Source organism: Lottia gigantea (assembly GCF_000327385.1).
Source record: "Lottia gigantea unplaced genomic scaffold LOTGIsca_49, whole genome shotgun sequence".
Classification (NCBI taxonomy): domain Eukaryota; kingdom Metazoa; phylum Mollusca; class Gastropoda; family Lottiidae; genus Lottia; species Lottia gigantea.
In genome coordinates this window covers 744143-763907 of record NW_008709687.1, presented here as the reverse complement: position 1 = coordinate 763907, position 19765 = coordinate 744143, and the positions used below count along the sequence as shown (strand labels likewise).

General features: G+C 33.0%; 1 protein-coding gene across 1 annotated transcript in view; it reads left to right on the top strand.

The window, feature by feature from the left end:
* Positions 1-12005, top strand: part of LOTGIDRAFT_165061 (hypothetical protein) — a gene marked incomplete at both ends in the record, with an annotated part of 23380 nt that extends 11375 nt beyond the window's left edge. Inside the window, 21 exons of the mRNA XM_009061579.1 lie at positions 2370-2437; positions 2979-3087; positions 3447-3536; positions 3951-4056; positions 4341-4416; positions 4763-4835; positions 5152-5242; positions 5784-5861; positions 6335-6460; positions 6846-6951; positions 7336-7426; positions 7825-7908; positions 8033-8113; positions 8791-8862; positions 9269-9377; positions 9637-9767; positions 10072-10185; positions 10542-10627; positions 10837-10878; positions 11329-11410; positions 11955-12005. Of these exons, the coding sequence (XP_009059827.1) occupies positions 2370-2437; positions 2979-3087; positions 3447-3536; positions 3951-4056; positions 4341-4416; positions 4763-4835; positions 5152-5242; positions 5784-5861; positions 6335-6460; positions 6846-6951; positions 7336-7426; positions 7825-7908; positions 8033-8113; positions 8791-8862; positions 9269-9377; positions 9637-9767; positions 10072-10185; positions 10542-10627; positions 10837-10878; positions 11329-11410; positions 11955-12005 (1866 nt within the window). The remainder of the gene's footprint in view (positions 1-2369; positions 2438-2978; positions 3088-3446; positions 3537-3950; positions 4057-4340; positions 4417-4762; positions 4836-5151; positions 5243-5783; positions 5862-6334; positions 6461-6845; positions 6952-7335; positions 7427-7824; positions 7909-8032; positions 8114-8790; positions 8863-9268; positions 9378-9636; positions 9768-10071; positions 10186-10541; positions 10628-10836; positions 10879-11328; positions 11411-11954) is intronic.
* Positions 12006-19765: the final 7760 nt, after the last annotated feature.

Below are 19765 nucleotides of genomic sequence, written 5' to 3'. Positions count from 1 at the left end.
TAATGTATGTAAATATATTCATAATATTTAAATGCTATCGTGTTACATATTTATATTGGAAGGGTGGCCGAATGGATGATATTTTCTTAAGTCACGATTTTTAGATTNTGAGGGATGGTTCCTCTAAACCTAAAAAACATAAATTCAAAATTTCGAAAAATAATTTTGAATATAGAGCACAAGAATTATGATGCGCATTCTTTTTAACATCAAGGAAAAATCTCTTGTCACCATCCTGACGGAAAAAAAAAGAGTTGGCACTACACAGACATAACTTTTTTGTATGTCATGTGCTATAAGAACATATCATCCTCAAGCCATAACAACCACCAAACTAAACTAATTACTGACCAAGATCTGCACAATTGTCATTGCTGTATTTTAATATTGCATGATCTTAAACTTGTATAAGTTTGCTAAATATAAGGGCTTATTTTGGCTCTTGCAAATTTTAATATGACTTTGTTCGATCATGGATTTTTTCTTTATCAAGTCTAATGATGTTGCAAACTTAATTAAGTAAAAGCCATACAAAAAATAAAATCCCTACACGCAAAACAATTCCAGTAAACAAAAATCTCTTTTAGAGCTATACAAAGCTATGATTAAATTCTTTGATGCGAGAGCCAAAATGAGCCCTTAATTAACATTGAATATTAAGATTAATGATATGATACCCTAATGAATGATATGATACCCTAATGAATGATATGATACCCTAATGAATGATATGATACCCTAATGAATGATATGATATCCTAATGAATGATATGATACCCTAATGAATGATATGATACCCTAATGAATGATATGATAATCTAATGAATGATATGATACCCTAATGAATGATATGATACCCTAATGAATGATATGATACCCTAATGAATGATATGATACTCTAATGAATGATATGATACCCTAATGAATGATATGATACCCTAATGAATGATATGATACTCTAATGAATGATATGATACCCTAATGAATGATATGATACCCTAATGAATGATATGATACTCTAATGAATGATATGATACCCTAATGAATGATATGATACCCTAATGAATGATATGATACCCTAATGAATGATATGATACCCTAATGAATGATATGATACCCTAATGAATGATATGATACTCTAATGAATGATATGATACCCTAATGAATGATACGATACCCTAATGAATGATATGATACTCTAATGAATGATATGATACCCTAATGAATGATATGATACCCTAATGAATGATATGATAATCTAATGAATGATATGATACCCTAATGAATGATATGATAATCTAATGAATGATATGATACCCTAATGAATGATACGATACCCTAATGAATGATATGATACTCTAATGAATGATATGATACCCTAATGAATGATATGATACCCTAATGAATGATACGATACCCTAATGAATGATATGATACTCTAATGAATGATATGATACCCTAATGAATGATATGATACCCTAATGAATGATATGATACCCTAATGAATGATATGATACCCTAATGAATGATATGATACTCTAATGAATGATATGATAATCTAATGAATGATATGATACTCTAATGAATGATATGATACCCTAATGAATGATATGATACTCTAATGAATGATATGATACCCTAATGAATGATATGATACTCTAATGAATGATATGATACCCTAATGAATGATATGATATCCTAATGAACGATATGATACCCTAATGAATGATATGATACCCTAATGAATGTAAATTCTAAGTGATAGTTCCCGTATTATGAAACCCTTAAAGAAATTAACAGCCCCTCTAGTGAAGAGGAATTCAACAGTGGTTGCCAGCCTGTGTTTGTGTATATGAGACACTTGTAGCTTCTATTTCTACCATTCTAGAGTTTAGAGAGTTCTGGATCTCTGATATCATGTCAGCCAGTGATATCAATCTGGAATTTCAGGAATTACCGATGGTAACAGTTTAAATTGAAGCTATAAGTGTCTCTGATTTACATTCAAAGTCTAGAATACCTCTTTGCAATTCCTTAAAATAACATAAGCATGCTTGTGTAAAGTCTGAAGTTTTTTTTTTTGCACTTAAAGCATGTGATTGTTGTTGAGTTGGAAATTTGTCTGTTGGCTGTGCATGTTGAAGGTTCCTCAACAAATTTGGCCAGTGTAAAAAAAATCACTTATTTCTTATTGCATCGTGAAAAATTTATTTCTTAAAAATGGAACGATTGGACATTAACCTAAAAGTTTGCCTAGTTGTACACTGCCATGCATTTCCCATTCTTATTAGCACAATTAGGAACGATTTATCAGAATCCAAAGTGTTTCAACAATCAGAATAGTATTAATTTATTCTGGTTTATTACAGAGTACAACAGCCAAAGATTCTATAGAAAGAAAGTACATGTTAATGATCACAACTACCACCTTAGAAAAGTAAGTTATTGTATTCAGTTGTGCTCGATTAGAGAGTTCCGTCTCTTCCAATTCTGCCTCCAATCGAATGTATGAAAGCGGACGTCACATTCAAAATTTTCCCATCTATTTCCTTCTCCACCATTTTGAATTCCGTCTGCACCTAATATTTTTTCGGCACATGTTAAACGCGTTCTGAACTCTGTTCCAACTTGTTTGATTGAATGTTCTGTTGATTCCAGAACTCACCAATCCAGCAGCCTCTATGTTGTAGCCATTAACAGGACATACAAAAAAAATCTAAGAAATTAAAGCTATCATGCCTTTATAAAAAAAAATTAAACCCTTGTGTCTGCCATGAGTTGACCACATTTACTTCTATTAGACTTAATTATATTAAATGCATGATAGCTTTAAGTAGCCATATAGAGTGTTAATTCAAAAAACACCACAAATTGTTAAGTAAATATTTAATGATGTACTTTTGAAGTTTGCAAGCAAAAAACTACTTATGATTGTAATGCTTATCTACTATTCTTAAGAAATTTTTGCTTACTTTCAGACAATCAGCAGCTTTTGAAATCAGTACCAACAGAAATAATCAGAGAATTTATTTATTTTCTGCCGAAAATGAAACAGAGAGGAGGTTGTGGCTACAAGCTTTATCTAGGGTAGGTGTAGAATTATCTTAGAAAAAGGGCTCTTAGGGAAGTTTGACGGCACCAACGATTTTCAAACTTCAAAGTTTCAAAAACTACACTCCTAAACAAAGCAATGCTACCAAAATACCAAATTTATTTTTCAATGTTAACAAATTCAAGCCACACCTAAGTATTTTCTTGAGTTGAATGTAAAGTAGTCAAGGATTTTAAATATCGTGGGCAAATGAAACGAAAAAACCTCACTTTTAAAAAAATGACAAAACTACAGAAGTGTAAACGAATCAACATGACCCCAATTTGCCTCATTTGGATTGCATTTGATAGTACACCATCTCTTTGTTAAATATAAAAATATTTTTATATTGTAGTTAATTTGTCCTATAACAGTCATGGACCATGTTGGAATGATGGATTTCTCTCTAGCTGGAAATTTCTATATGAAAGATTCTATAGCAGAGGTTAGTTATTATTAATGATTTAAGCGTCTTAATGGTTGGAAAGAGATTTCAGATATCTGTTTCCCTTTTCAAAATGAGATTGAGCTTGATTAGATGTTAAAAAAGAATATTAAGACTGCATCTGCGTTGGCCTATGAAGTAAAAATTGAAAAAGTACAAAAAGTACTTAACATAAATTATTGAAGACTTAGCACATGCACAAGGCGGATTTAATATGTCAATCAAAAATAGCCACTCCCATCTAAAGAAATGATAACATACAAAAACAATATTTTCCCCTGGGTGGCTTGGCAAGTTAGGTTCTTTTTCGCTACCAAAAAGAGTGGGGTGTTCTAGTAGACTAATTTCTGACAAAATTTCCTTCAGTGCACACTGCATAGCTTGGCATATTGAATTTTTCCCTTTCTGTTTTAGGATTGGACTCGAACATGGATTATGATCAATTGGAGAATATTATATTATTTAAGTAAAGAAACTAATAAATTAGAAACAGTGGATTTACGGAAAGCCAGTAGTATCAGTAAGTTATCTTCTTGTTGAAATCTTTTAAATGGTATACATGACTAGAGCTCATCTCATACTACCAATACATGTTTTAGATACACAATCATCATCAGGACAGTTTGTTTTGAAAATGGGGTAAACTTTCTAATATATGACTTAATGTTAGCTTACAACGCGAACTCATCTCATGCTACTGGCACATGTTTTAGATACATGACCCTCATCAGGACAGTTAGTTTTGAAAATGGGGTTAACTTTCCAATTCAGGCATACAATCAAAGTTTATTAATTTTATTTCAGAACATCAGGGAAGTGAAACAGGTTGTAATAAATGTTTAGAATCTGGCTATCATTTTGTGGTCAACTCTCCTGGAAGGTGAGTGTCTTTTAATCAGATTTCAAACCTACAATATGGACCTAGTAAAACAGCTAGCAAGATTTTCTAATGAACAGTGAAGAATACCAATATAAACGTATTTTTGTGGAGCCTCTGAATTGAAAATGAAATATACTAACCTAAATGTCAAATTTACATTGTTATAAATGTGTCTTCTACTATGAAGATGGCCAAGTTGACAAACCCAATTGCGTAATGGTACCATGTGTTCGAAAATACAAAAGTTGAGTAAGGTCACTATTTTTAAGGATGGGGAGCTGTTTAGACAGTAGTGAGTGAGAAAGGTTTTGTGAGGTTTGACAATAAAATTTTCTGTTTTTTTCAGGGCTCTCTATATTCAGGCTGATCTAAGTCGTGATACAGAAAGACTCCGAATTGAACTGGAAAAATCAATCAAGGTAATTGTTAAGTTTGGATATGCACCATTTCAGTATTTATAACATCACTATCACAATAGCTGCGGGAGTGAATTTGCTGAAATGACTTTGTAAAATGCTAAAGGTGTCTTCACACCATAGTGATAACCAGTTGTATATGGTTGCTAATAATGAAATGGTCCAAATACAACTCAGAACTCAAACTTAGGACCGCCATTCTTATGGTGATCGCTATGGTGTGAGGGCCACGTTAGCATGGAGTGGAGTGGCAAAAACCATTATGTGGGGTGGGACACAAATCAGAGTCTTGTACTAATTAGTTGTATCTTGTTTTTAGAGTAGTGGTACAGCTCTAGATGATCAACAGCTGGCCTCAGATAACGTACCTGTTATTGTTGATAGATGTTTGAATTATATTACTAATAATGGTAAGTGTACAGAACTATACCAATATTGAATTGTTAGATTTGTGGACTCTCTGAAAGAGGTGCTGAGATGTCAAGCTTAAATACCAAATGAGCATTATTCGCTATGTAGTCTCTCTGAAAGGGATGCTGAGTTGACAAACTCAAATTCCAAATTAACATTATTAGCTATGTAGACTCTCTGAAAGGGTTGCTGAGTTGACAAACCTAAATACCAAATAAACATAATTAGCTATGTAGACTCTCTGAAAGGGATGCTGAGTTGACAATTCCAAAAACCAATTAACTAAGGTTCACAGTTATCCTTTCTATCAGCTGCTTCTACCAAACATCTTGGCATTGATCTTTTCTGGATTGACTTATTCAAGATTATCAAACTTTCACATGTTGACTAAGATAAGAGCACATGACCATTATATGTTGGAAGTAACCAAGCAATGATGTCATATAGAGATTCCAACACTCTAACTGACTGTGCTACATCAGCTGTATATAAGCAGTGTGTTAGATATTAGTTGTAATATGTTTGATTTTATTGATACAGGTATTAAAACTAGAGGTATTTATCGTGAAAGTGCCACCCATTCCAGAGTTAATTTATTATTAACAGAACTTAGAAACGGTAAGTTGAATCAAATTTCAGGTATATATCGTTTGTTTTGATCCCACTCAGTGAGTTTTATATTGGAAATTTAACCCTGGTTGTCCAACTAGCTATCCTGATGAGGATTGTGTATCAGAAACACATGACATGCACAATCAGTATCGTATTTAGGGTGTTGGCCATCTGGTCATCCCCCTCCCCTCAGGCCTTTTTTTAAAGTGATAATTAGGCCCTCTAAATACTCAAAATTCATCTTTGCCATCTGACTTCTATTGGCTTATTGGGGCCTCCGGCAGCCCCAGCTCCCCCGGCTTCAAGGGGCTTTGGCCTCGCCTTGGAAAGCCACCTCTCATTTTTGGTCTACCCTCAGGCATTTTCTAGATATGCCCCTGTGTGCAATAAACCCTACAAAAAATTAAGTTAGTGGTTTATCACATGATTCAACTTTCACAAATACTGGACTATATTTTACAACCTTATTTTATATTCAGATCCACGAAGTGTTCGTTTAGAAGATTATTCAGATCACGAAGTAGCTAATGCTGTGAAACGTTTTCTTCGTGGACTAACTTCTTCAGTATTTACTCAGGATTATATACAATGGATGCAAACTGCAGGTAGGTGATGACATTTTTCTAATCTACCAGAACTTGGTTTTGTTGTTTGTTTAAAAAGGTTTTGTTTTCCCTAATGTCAAAATATTTGACGCTCATTTGCAACTTAGTTGGTCAGCATCTGTTTAAGAGAGTTCACATAGCTTATTATTTTATTTTGGTTACTCAAAGCAGCATCTCTTTAAAAGAGTTCACATACTTTGATGTCGCTGGAGTACAAATAAAAGGTCACTGGTCTCATAATGACGGTAGTCACTTATCAGTCGTTTAATACTTTGATAAGTCGTCAGTGGGGACTTTATTGTGGTCTCATATTGAAGGTGATATTTTATAAAAGGTGGTCATTAAGCAGGACTCACTGTGTTAAAGTATGTGTTTGATCTTTCAGCTATCTCAGAGATTAAGAACAAGCTAGCCTGGTATAGTTATTTATTAGATCGTATGCCAGAAATACATTTTAATACCTTGAAAAAAATAGTCATGCATCTTCATAAGTAAGTTTACTTTTATTAATGCTTTTATAACCAGAGATTTTCACAAAAAATACCAATTCCTCTTGTCAGTGATGCAGGTTGGAGAGGTTGACATGGAAAAAAATGTCTAGTTGTTTGGATGGGACAATAAATCAAGGCCCTGTGTGCTACAGGCTGTGCATGTGAAAGATCCCTCGACAGTTGGAAATCGAAAAGGAGTAGACTAATGCTGCTTTCCTGGCAAAGTTTCCCACATTGAAAACTGCATGGTATTATAAGACTGAACAAGACTGTGGTAGAAAACTTGTTAGATTACAATGAAGATAAAAAATATCTGAAAACAAAAAAGAAACAGAATTGTAATCTTGTTTTAACAAGATTGAATAATGACTTGTTATATTTTAGAGTGAACCAATATACCAGTGAAAATCAGATGACCTTAGAAAACCTTGCTACCTGTTTCGCTCCCTCCTTGTTGATACCAGATGCTTCTGAGGTAAATGTATACTGTATATTTGTGAATATAATGCACACCATTTCTTACCCTGGAGTAAATTTTGCTACTTAATATAATATGAACAGTACGGACAAAAAAAAAGTCATTATGGCATAACACAGACACCATAATATTGAATTTTAACATCCAATATTTAGCTCTTGAGTTCAAAGTCCAAAGACTTTATTGATATCAAGCTCCACTATAAGTCTTGTAGTTTTTAATTCCTTTTTATTCTACCTGAAAAAATGAAATGAAATGAATGGAGTTTTACGTCTTACTTTTCTGCACCATGTGGGCTAATGAAGATGGGCAACACCATTTGAAAAGGACAATGGCATTAGCATATTCTACCTGAAATCTATATCTCTATAATGTTTATTATATTTATGTTTCAGGTACCAGCAAGTTATCAGACCAACCTTCCATTACAACTGTGTGTTATCTCTGATATTATCAACTATCATGACTCTTTATTTCGTGTGAGTATTCTCATTACAATCTGTATACATTCTTGATTTTGGTATGTTCTAAATGAGTTCAAATTTAAACCAATCATATGATCAAATACCTCTGAATTTTAAAATAAACATGATCTTATTTCAGTTAGACCAAGAAAAGTCAATAGAGGATAAGATGGATGAAGCAGAAAGAAAAATAAAAGACATAGAATCCAGTCCCAGAATGGTAAGTAAGGGGAAAGACAGGGGCAGGGGCAGGATGATGGTAAGTTAGGTAATAGGGGGTGGGGTCAATGACAGACTGGTAAGTTAAACGATGAGGGGTGGTGTTCTAAATATTTGCCTTAACAGAGCTCAATTTCAGCTATCTGTATAGCTGTCTTAATATGTGCTTCACCAGCTGATAGAGCTCAATGTCAGCTATCTGTATAGCTGTCTTAATATGTGCTTCACCAGCTGATAGAGCTCAATGTCAGCTATCTGTGTAATGGTCTAAATAATTGCTTTACTAGCTGATCAAGCTCAATTTTAGCTATCTGTACAACTGTATAAATATTTGCTTATAAGCTTTTAGAGCTCAATATTAGCTAACTGTATAGATGTCTAAATATTTGCTTTACCAGCTGATAGCATAGTTGTCTTAAAGATTTGGTTTAGCAGCTGATAAAGCTCAATTTCAGCTGATGATAGAGCTCAATTTCATATGTATTAAATTCTTTTTAGATAGCAAATCTGAAGTCTGATGCATCTGTAAGTCAAATAAAGCATAGATGTAGAGATCTGATTTAAAAGATCAAAACAAATTGGGGAGATCCTAAATCATGAATACCATTTGGAAATGGATAATACAAGAAAGATCTATTGAACTTGAAGTAAAGTTGACCTATGTCTTGTTATTTTCAGTCGATGCCATCTGATAGTTTATTAATACCTATAACCAAATATCAACTGAACGGTGACTGTGAGATGGTCACGGTAGGCTCAGTTTTAACTCTGTATTATCTTCATAATCTATAAGTCAAAATCAGGAAACCTTGGTTGCTCAGTGAGTTAGACGCTTGGTCGCTAACCTGAAGGTCCAAGGTTCAATCCGTGCAATGGTCGAGAGAATACCTTCAGATTTTTTAACTCCATTTCAGTGATGCAGGTCGGAGGGGATGACCTGGAAAAAGCATGTACTTATTCAGATAGGACAATTACCAAAGGCCCTTCATGCTACAGGCTGTGCACATTGAAGATCCCTTGACAGTTGGAAATTGAAAAAAAACAAACAGACTAATGCTGTTGACCTGGCAGAATTTCCCTCATTTCACACTGCATGGCGTTACCTATGTCTAGTGCTGAGATAAAACTATTGTAAACTCTGTCTATTTTATTGTAGATTACAGCTAGAAATACAGCTATGGAAGTAGTAGATTATTTTTATAATAAACGAATTGTCGTAGAACGAAATTACAATTTACATGAAATCTTATTTGATGGAAAATTAGGTAAGTTATAATCAATATACTGCTGACCTCATACCATTAATACTTATATTTCTACAAATATCTTTGTATTGGAATATATCTAGATTTTTATATGCCCACTTCTGTTTTGATTGAACATATATCGTCAGTACCCATGTCCATCCATTTCTTTTCCTTAACTAGCTATCCTGATGAGGATTGAGTATCAAAAACTTATGTCGGCATACTTTACATACGTAAACTATTAAAATCATGTAATTATGAATCATGTATTTTAAAGAGCGCCCTCTACACTGGTCGAATCAGGTATTTCTAGACGTCTGCCGATGGAGTGACTGGACGGAAGATATCAGGAAAGGTTTCTGTTTATGTTTAAAAACAAACGAACTCATGTCAAAGATCAACGATTCCGTAAGTTGAAATTTTTCAGAAAATTCATACAGATCAAAAAACTTTTTTTTTCTTACATTTAATTAAAAACTCTTTTGAGTCTCAAATCAATAAAAAACCATATGACTAGGTTTCCCTCATTGCTTACTGCATGGTGTTGCCTGTCCTAAAGTAGACCATCACAGTAACATGTACTACTTCATGTCAAACTTCAGTTAGGACACAGACTGAAATAGATCAGTTGTCTAAATATCGCATAGCGTGAAACTCTGAGAGACAACATGTTTCAGGTTCTGTTTAAATAATTATGTAATATAACTTTCAGTATGATCCTAGTAAATATTTACTATCAGAGTTGAAATATAGTGAAAAGAAAAGCTTTAAAAAGATGACGTTTGATTTTAAACAATCTAGATTCTCCTGTTATAAAGATTCTAAGGTAAAAAATTTATCTCTTCTTTTATACTTGGCTGGCTTCTGTTTTTTTTAGAATTTTTGTACAAAATATTTATTCAGATAATATCGTCATGTTAGTAAAGCATACATTTAAATAACCAAGATTGGTTATAGTTTGCTAGTCATTTATTTGACACCCCTTAAATAACTATTGAACTCTTCCACACATGCATACTTTCTATCAATATGAAACTGTATATGTATGATTGGAAGAGCTCATTAGTAAAATGAGGGGTGTTTTTGGTGGTTTTGTTATTTATATCCAGTATTAGATGACTGGACAACTGTTTCACTTTGAATAAAGGTAAACTTTGTACCATATTTTTATATTTATTACAGGCCAACAACTGTTTATGGAGTATCAATGCTGAGGATATGATTATTTATATCGGAGTTGATCCCAGACGATCTTCTATTCCCTCCAAGTAAGTTATCTCCCTTTATTTTAAGTTATCCTTTATTTTAAGTTATCTCCCTTTATTTTCAATCAGTTGGCTGACTTTGCTCATACACCGAAAGTTCAGTATTGAGAAATTTTACCCAAAATAGATCTTATATCTGAAACACTTGTCAGCATGAGATGAATTGATGTATCTGATGGTTAATGACTTTTTTATTATTTTTATTATTTCAGATTTGGTTTTACGTTTTTATCCAAGCACGAGAAACCATCTAAGTGAGTATTTTTTTTTTTTTTAAATCAGTACAATTGTAAACCTAGCCTGGGGTTTTTATACCCAAGAAGGGTTCTCTCGAAGACCATAAAGGATTCTCAGAATGGCTTGTGAACTCAACAGAGGCCACAGTTTTTGTGAGAATTTCATCTAATCTGGTATTTAGGATCAGTTGTTCAGATGGGACAATAAACAGACTATGCACGTTAAAGATCCCTTGACAGTTGGAAATCAAAAAAGAGTAGGCTAATGTCGCTGTCCTGGCAAAAATTTCCCTCATTGCACCCTGAATGGCATTGCCCGTCATAAAAAGTAGGACGTAAATCTCCATTCATTTCATTTCTGATTAAGGATCAGAGTCCAACTGACAAATATTTACAGAGTTACTGCCCTTGATATACTGAATATGGTCTTGCTTGATTCTTATATTATGAATTTTGTTTTAATTATAGAAATGGATATTTCGGTAAAAGTGTATGTTTTACAAGTCAGGAAGATTTGTATAAATGGATATCAGCCATTCTCATGGCTCAGGTACAAAAATATATCTTATTTCTTATTTATAATATCTTGAAGAAGTAAAGGAAAGTCATGTGCTATAAAAGTCTGAAATAATCTCTATCAACTGTTTTGTGATTTGAACACACAGAAGAAAATCATGAATATTCTATGTACTAGTACAGACAACCTCTCTTGTTTAAAAAGGTGGTTTTGATTGATAAAAATTCATCGCTTTATACCAAGCTATTTGGATAAAAATGAACCATGGCCCTTTGTATTTATTTCAGTACAATGAAGGATTGCTTTACTAATGTAAATATCTTTATGGATACAGGTTAGTTCAGTCATTTTTTTTCTTTCATTTTTTTAGCCACATTGTAGAGAGTTCATGATGTGGAACTTTTTGCAATTTGTTTTATAATTGATATACTGCCTCAAATGAAAAGTTGATTCAATGTTTGTGGTTTGGATCATTGACCAATCAGATGAATTGAACGCTCATCTGGAGTTAAGTTTTTGTAAAAATGGATCCACTACATCATTCATTTAAGACTATGGTTTTTGTGCTCTGTTTCAGAATAAACTAGAATGGTGCTATGTGGTTACAGACTGTGATATAATATTGTAGACTTATCAAGTGCCTTGAGTAGTCCTATAAGATACTGAACAGTAGGATGTAAAACTCCATTTCATTTCCATATACTAGGACCATGACAAATGTGATAATGTTTTGTTTTAAGTGAATATTTGAACTAATTGTGTGCTTAGTGAAACATTTTCTTGAGTTGTAAAAACTGAAGGTAAATTAGTGACTTAAAGCTCCCATAAATAAGTGTGTAGTTGAATTGATTTGTATAGATATGGTTTTGTTTTACTGACTACAGCCGATAAACATTCAGTCAATAAAAAATGAAAGAGTCCTATCTGGAGAAGGAACTGGAAAAAGATTATTGATGTTTTTTTTTATTAACTTTAGTGAACAAATAATGTGAAATATTGAAAAGTTTTGAATCAAGCCCTTTAAGTAGTGAAACATGATGGATTTTATGGTTGACAATCAAATCATGGCTATAATGATCATTATAATTCTGGAAATGGATTATGTTTGCATTAGCCTAAATAAGAATAATTCACAGAGGTTGGTTCCAAAAAGAAGTGACATAGAAAAAATCTAAACAAATCAAATATGGACATTGCCACTAGCAGAATTGACGAGTAAATGAGAGACTATGTGAAAAGGAAGGAGTGCGCATTATACACAGGTGCGCATTATATACAGAAATATACGGTATTTGAAATAATATATTATGAATTTTTTTAGAAGTCTTCCTTCGTAATCTAAGTATTAAAAATGTACAAGATAATCTTTCTAAAATTCTGAAAGAGTTTCAGGGAAATAATTCAAAATATCTTCCATTCCAAACCATCTGCAAAATATTTATATTTTATCTTCTTTGATATTTTTAATATATATTCCAAATTTTACAAATTGTTAATATCTTAGATAATTTTTATGTACACATATTTAAAAAGTCAAGTATGGTCGAGCAAATATATTTATTTGTTCAGGTCTGATTCTAAATATAACAACGGGCAGTTCACGGTATATTCAGGTAGAATGAATAATAATTGATACTAAGGGGTGCTCGATTGGTGAGTCCTGCTCATTCGGGATTCATGAAATTAACAGAACTATCAATAAATCAAGTTCACAACACGCTACACGAGAGCCGAAAAAATAGTAGGTGCGGACAGATTTCAAATTGGCGTTGAGAGGAATAGAAGAGAAAATTCTGTTTTGATTTAGGCCAGAATTGGAAGATGGAAGCTGTTCAGAACTCAACAATGGAGTGCCACCTATGTATATGCCTAAATATGATTTGAAAAGGTTTCAATAACTATTTATTCTACTTCAAAATTGTGTAGATTGCTTCTGTTTAAGGTTTGAATCAGACTGTGAATGAAACTTATATCTTGGCTTGACTTATTCCATATTCCATATAGTTTTAATATTCCATATAGTTTTAATATTCCATATTGTTTATAAATAGCTTATATTACTTATTCCATATTTTAATATAACTGTATATTGAGCTTTAGATTCCTTATATATTCTTATATATTACTTATAGATTCCTTATATATTCTTATATATTACTTATAGATTCCTTGTATATTCTTATATATTACTTATAGATTCCTTGTATATTCTTATATATTACTTATTTCTGTGAATAACTGAAAATAACTGTATATATAGAACTATTGTTTTTCTTATAGATTCCTTATATATTCTTGTATATTACTTATAGATCCCTTATATATTCTTATACAAGTCTTATTTCTGTGAATAACTGAAAATTCCATATTTTAAAATAACTGTAGATAGAGCTTATATACTACTGTATTTCTTGTATATTCCTTATTTCTGTGAATATATGCTATAGTATATATAATAAATATATACTGAATATTCCATATATAACTGTTTATATAACTTGTTATCCATTTCTTCCTATATATTTTGTAAATATAGCTCATACTCTACAATGATTGTGCATAGCTTTTCTTCATATATAGCTTATATACTCCTTATATATTTTATAAAGTATATAGCTTGGTTTTAGCAGTATATTTTAGCTCATTATGGGGTCGCTTGATTGGTTAGTTCAGCACGTTCGGGATTCATGGAATGAACAGGATATTCAATAACATAAGTTGAAACAGAGTTCAGAAAGTGTTCCAGGTGTTCCGAAAAAATGTGACATATTCCGCTTCCGTACCATTCCATCGAGGACAGAATTGGAAAAGACGGAACCTGTTCAGAACTCTCCAATCGAGTGCCACCTTAATGTGTATCTATAAGCAAAGATATCTTTACACATCTGGTTTACATCAAAACATAAACAAGAATAGTTCACTTTATTTCAGGTAGAATAGATAGTATTTGAAACTATACAGGAAAGACTTGTATGGAGTTCTTTACCACTTAAACTACCTTAAAGTTAAAATGGACTAGTCGTGCCTCCAAAACTTAAGTTAAATTAAATCCACAATTTAAGAAATACAGTTATCTGATTGGATAACAAAACTGAATTTAAATTTTTTGATTGATTGACCAATCAGACTGAAATACTAAAATTGAAGGTAAGTTTTCAAGAATAAGGCCTCTGACCTAATGTCCGCATATAGCTTTCAGGATTATGCCTTGCTTGTTCAGTAATATACTTTATCATTTTCATTTGTAAAAATTCCATCTAGAAATGTAAATAATCATATTTTTATTTGTAAATATTTAATTTATTTTAGTAAATAATGTTTTCATTTTATCTCAAAACAATCAGATTAAAAGGCAGATAAATATTTTTTTGTTTCATGTTTTTGCTGAGGGTAACTGCATTGTACTTTAACAAAGATATTAATGCACAACTTTGTACGATTCAGATCATTAAAAAACCAGTTCATTTTATTTTAAGGTACTTTAAGTAATAAGGAACACAATTCTTACCTGTTTTGTAAAGTTCCAATATTAACTGTATAATTGCGAATATAATACGCACCTATTTCTACCCTCCTGAAAAAAACTGTCACATTAATTATTTTACCCAAAATAGATGTGCTTAAAGATGGGTTCCCTTGTTTTTATTTATGAAAATGAAAACGCTAACATTTATATGAATAGAAAGTAGAAGTGTTCTAATGACTTGGAAAAATACTAGTTTGTCTCACATGTCCATAATTAATTCATAATTAGCTAAATTAGAAGAGAATTACCAGCAGAATTCCAATGAGTGACCATTGAAAGAAAGGTCAAGAAGTTTTTTTTTGTTTATCCAGACTGTACATACATGGACATTTATGATTGGTTGAAACTCTTAATCATATACAATAAGCACATAATGATATGATTAAGAATACATGATAATTCATTAGAAACACCAATTAATCAAATAGTTTGCTTAATTTGACACTAAAAAACAAGGAAACCCATCTTTAAATATGTTTCACCAAACTGTACACTTGCCTCAAGTGGAGCTACCAGTAAAAACAACATGGACTATCAAATTTGAACTATCTGTTTTGAAAAACATCTTAACAATATAATTTTGTTGTTTTTTTTACATTAATGTTTGATTGCAATATTTATTTAAGAAATGAACTCCATAGATGCGACCAATTTTGTGGTAGATATGCTTAATGTAAAAATCCACACTAATGGCTGAACTTGTATCCTAACATTTCTGTAGGAACAGTGCCTAGAATCTTAAAGATATATATTCCACACTGTAATTTGCAAGACATCAATGTGGATGGACCAGTTTAAAGAAAAATGCTGATTGAAATGAACTAAAGCTCAAAATTATAATAAAAATTACCAAATGTGTTCACTGATTGGTTAATCCTTAGAATATGATTATTATTCAACCAATCATGTTGCTTCTATTGTATATATTACATGCTGATATATCATGACAACTCTGGCCCTGACCAGTTCCTCAGATATGATATCGTCACACTCAGTTCCTCAGACGTGATATACAGATATGATATCGCCTCAGACGTGATGTACAGATATGATATCGCCTCAGACGTGATATACAGATATGATATCGCCTCAGACGTGATGTACAGATATGATATCGTCACACCCAGTTTATCAGACGTGATAATTATACAGATATGATATCGCCTCAGACGTGATATACAGATATGATATCGTCACACCCAGTTTATCAGACGTGATAATTATACAGATATAATATCGCCTCAGACGTGATATACAGATATGATATCACGTCTGTATATCACGTCTGAGAAACTGTGTACACATCCGTATATCATGTCTGAGGAACTATGTAGAGATATCACGTCTGTATATAACGTCAGAAGAACTAGGTAGTGCCAGAGTTGTCGGACTAGTATCGATACTGTTGTAGCTTGCCGTCATCACTTGAATTCATTCCTTCTCAATCAATGGTAGCTGATTTTATTTTGTTGTGTTTTCCATGATTATTTTTATGGAATAAAATCTGTATTTGATAATTTCACTTTTTTTTATAATTTGTATATCTAAAGGAGAAACTGAAATAATGGTGCTTATTGATGCCATCAGTGACCCACAGTGATACACATAATATTTAAAACTTCGTTACAATCCCTTTAATAGGCTACGTTTAGCAATTCCATAGCTCTCAACGCTCGGGTGAAATAAAATGTAGAGTTTTATGTCTTTAGCTAATGATAACTATCATCGAATGCTTTTATTCAGTCAGTAGGTATCGGACTAAGATTCAGATTGGAAATGAAGGAGACGAACTGGCTAACAATGAGTGTAATCCAGTACCTGTTCTATCTTTCCTTAATGACTTTCTACGTCATATTAATTAAAAAAATATAGTGAAAAAGTGGTTTATTGATTGAATAATATACCGTTTCCATGGTAACAATCTTGAACAGACTTCTTTAAGGCGAAAGACAAGATATTTTAATTAATTTTTATTCATATTGGTTTTCAAAAACTGGATAATATTAATTCATTATTTCGTCATTAAGAAGAGGGCGGAAGGAGGGAAGGTGGTAGCTGTCAGTCAAAATGTCACGTGATTGTGAAATTCTTAATAAGTTGAAATAGAAGTTAAGCTAACAATGCTTATTTGATGAAAAAGTTTAAGATACATCATTTTTTTCTTCAAAGATCCAAATTATGGAATGATGTTTACGTTCTTTTCAGTTACTGATTAAGACAGGTAATGCCATAGGCCTGCAGTGTGCAATAGGGGAATGTTTTCCAGGACACCGACTACGTCTTCAACAGTCAGTAGATCTGTAACGTGCCCAGCTTGTAGTATAGCTCGTAGGGCTTCTGTTTACTGTCTCATCTGATAAACGTTTAACAATCAGCCCCTCCGAACTGCATCCCTGATAAGAAATGAAATGAATGGAGTTTGGATACCTACTATATCCCTGAAAATAAGGAACAAGACTTGTCGAACGCAACGGTCTAATTCATTTATATTGAATTATATTCAAGTGAGTTTAATGACCCAGATTTCATTCGCATAATCGACATAATTCACATTTCAATTTTAGAATCATCAAGACATCATCAATCATTGTCACCGATCACAAATATCGATTTTACCTGCAATTTTACCTAATTATTGAAATCTTAGTTAATTAATTAATTAGGCGCCTGTTAGAGACGCAGACACAAAACTTAAATCCCTGAGTATCAAGTTACTGTACTGCTGTAATAAATCCAATTTAGAAATTTTACAATATTCTACAGACTTTCAGTTATAAGATTTCTGAACTACGTCACAATCTATTGTATCATATCATAAAGGGATCTTTCCCTCAAATTTTAGATTATAGAACACGGGAATCCCACACCTAGGTCAGTGCTGTCGTTGAGACTCGACTTAATAACCTTACTACTGATACTTCTAGTCTGAACATATTTCTACCGTGTTTCACTTTAGTAAGTATGCCACGTATTAAGAGCGAGGTTAATAAATATTCAGGTTGTCACATGATTTTCGAACCGACCAATCAACACGCTTCTATATAGTCAGTTTTACATTTGTTTTGTAAATATGAAAATCGTTGATATCATGTAAACACCAGCAACCCATCCCTCTTTGAATGAAAAAGGTCGTTTTGATAGTTTGGAATTCACTGACTATTACGAAACTATTACTGGATAAAATGAACCCCGTCCCATCTAGTTATTGATAAGGGTGTGGTTAAAACGACGATGTTCTTAAAGCTGAAATAGCTATCGGTGTGTTGTGTTAAAATTCAACGACTGAATTCCTTTAAATGTGTATGATATCATCTTTGTGTTTTGAAAACGGAACAATGGTACAATAAAACCTTAGCGCAAGCCTTATCCTGTACGTGTAAAGCCTAATCTCTCTGTCGCCACGTGCATTTCTCGTTTCTGATATTTCCTGATATCTGAATTGTCTCCCTTGGTGTAATCAGGATAATAATTGACTCAATCAATCATCTCGTGTTTTATATGAAAAGGAACCATATTTCTAGAATTATTATGTCCTAGCTATAATCTCATATCTAATGATTTCGTGAGGTATTGTTCAATTTTCAGCACACCGCAAATTGTGGCTGCCAATTTGCATAACCACTTCTGGTCTGTCGTTCCTGTTTAAGGTACGAAAACCAGATACGACAGAGAAGGCCTGGAGCTGAGAGGGAGATCCCCGTCGAACCCCTGTGACCTAAGCCCCACCCCTAATGTAATAACAAGATACATGAGTAAACTATGATGATACACACAAGTCGGGCTGAGAAACTCTTTGGAGATTTCAAACTCTATTTGATGCCTTCACACAAGAAAGGCCCAATCTCTCTACTTTGTACGTTTCTCTTGTCAAAAATGCAGGTCGAAGGGGCTGACATGGATTATATACCGAGGCTCGTGTGCTACATGCTGGGCACATTAAAGATACTTCGGCGGTTGGAAATCGCAAAAGGGGTAGTCGGAATATTTCATCATTGCACATTGCATGGCGTTACCTGTCTTCACCAATCGGGTGCAGAAAAGTAGAATGTCAATCCCATTCTTTTCAATTCATTTACTCCACTGCATGACTCGTAGGTTTTAGAAATTCATCAAAGCAGAAGCTAAATGAGTATTGGTAAACAGTGAGACAGAGAAATGAGTGGGTGGGGCAGTGATGCCTCAAAACAAACAAACAGTACATGTCGAAAACAATACAAATGTACACCATCCCCAATACTCATTTCCTGGTCTATTTCAATCATTCACGTAGTCGCCATTTTAACTCGCTCAGTTTTCAATAACCGTTCACATCTATAGAATTCTACAGAAACTGTAGAAAGGTCAGACGAGGTCAAATTGGTAGAAATTAAAGCGATTAGAATCTACAATGGAAATGCATTTATTCTCATGTTTTACGTCCAATTAACTGGTGCCGAGTGTCTTTAATGGACAGAAAATGAGCATTACTAATTCAAGGAACATGATCTAGTATACTTTAGTCATTTAGTAATTACTTAGTAAGCTATATTGTCAGGTTTTATCAGAACCGTATAGCACCATGTTTCTGTGATGAGACCATAGGACCTTCACGACATGTTAAAATCATGCGGGCCTTAATAATTGACAGAAAATGGCCATTAAGGATGGTAAGAGCAATCTTGCTGGTGCCAAACGTAATTCTGTATTTCCTGCAAATCAAGCTACGTTTTCTCGAAACTATCTTAGCGCTAGGATGTCCTAGAATCTATGACAGAAGATAAGAACCTAGGATGCCCTAGAATCTATGACAGAAGATAAGAACCTAGGATGTCCTAGAATCTATGACAGAAGATGAGAACCTAGGATGGCCTAGAATCAATGTT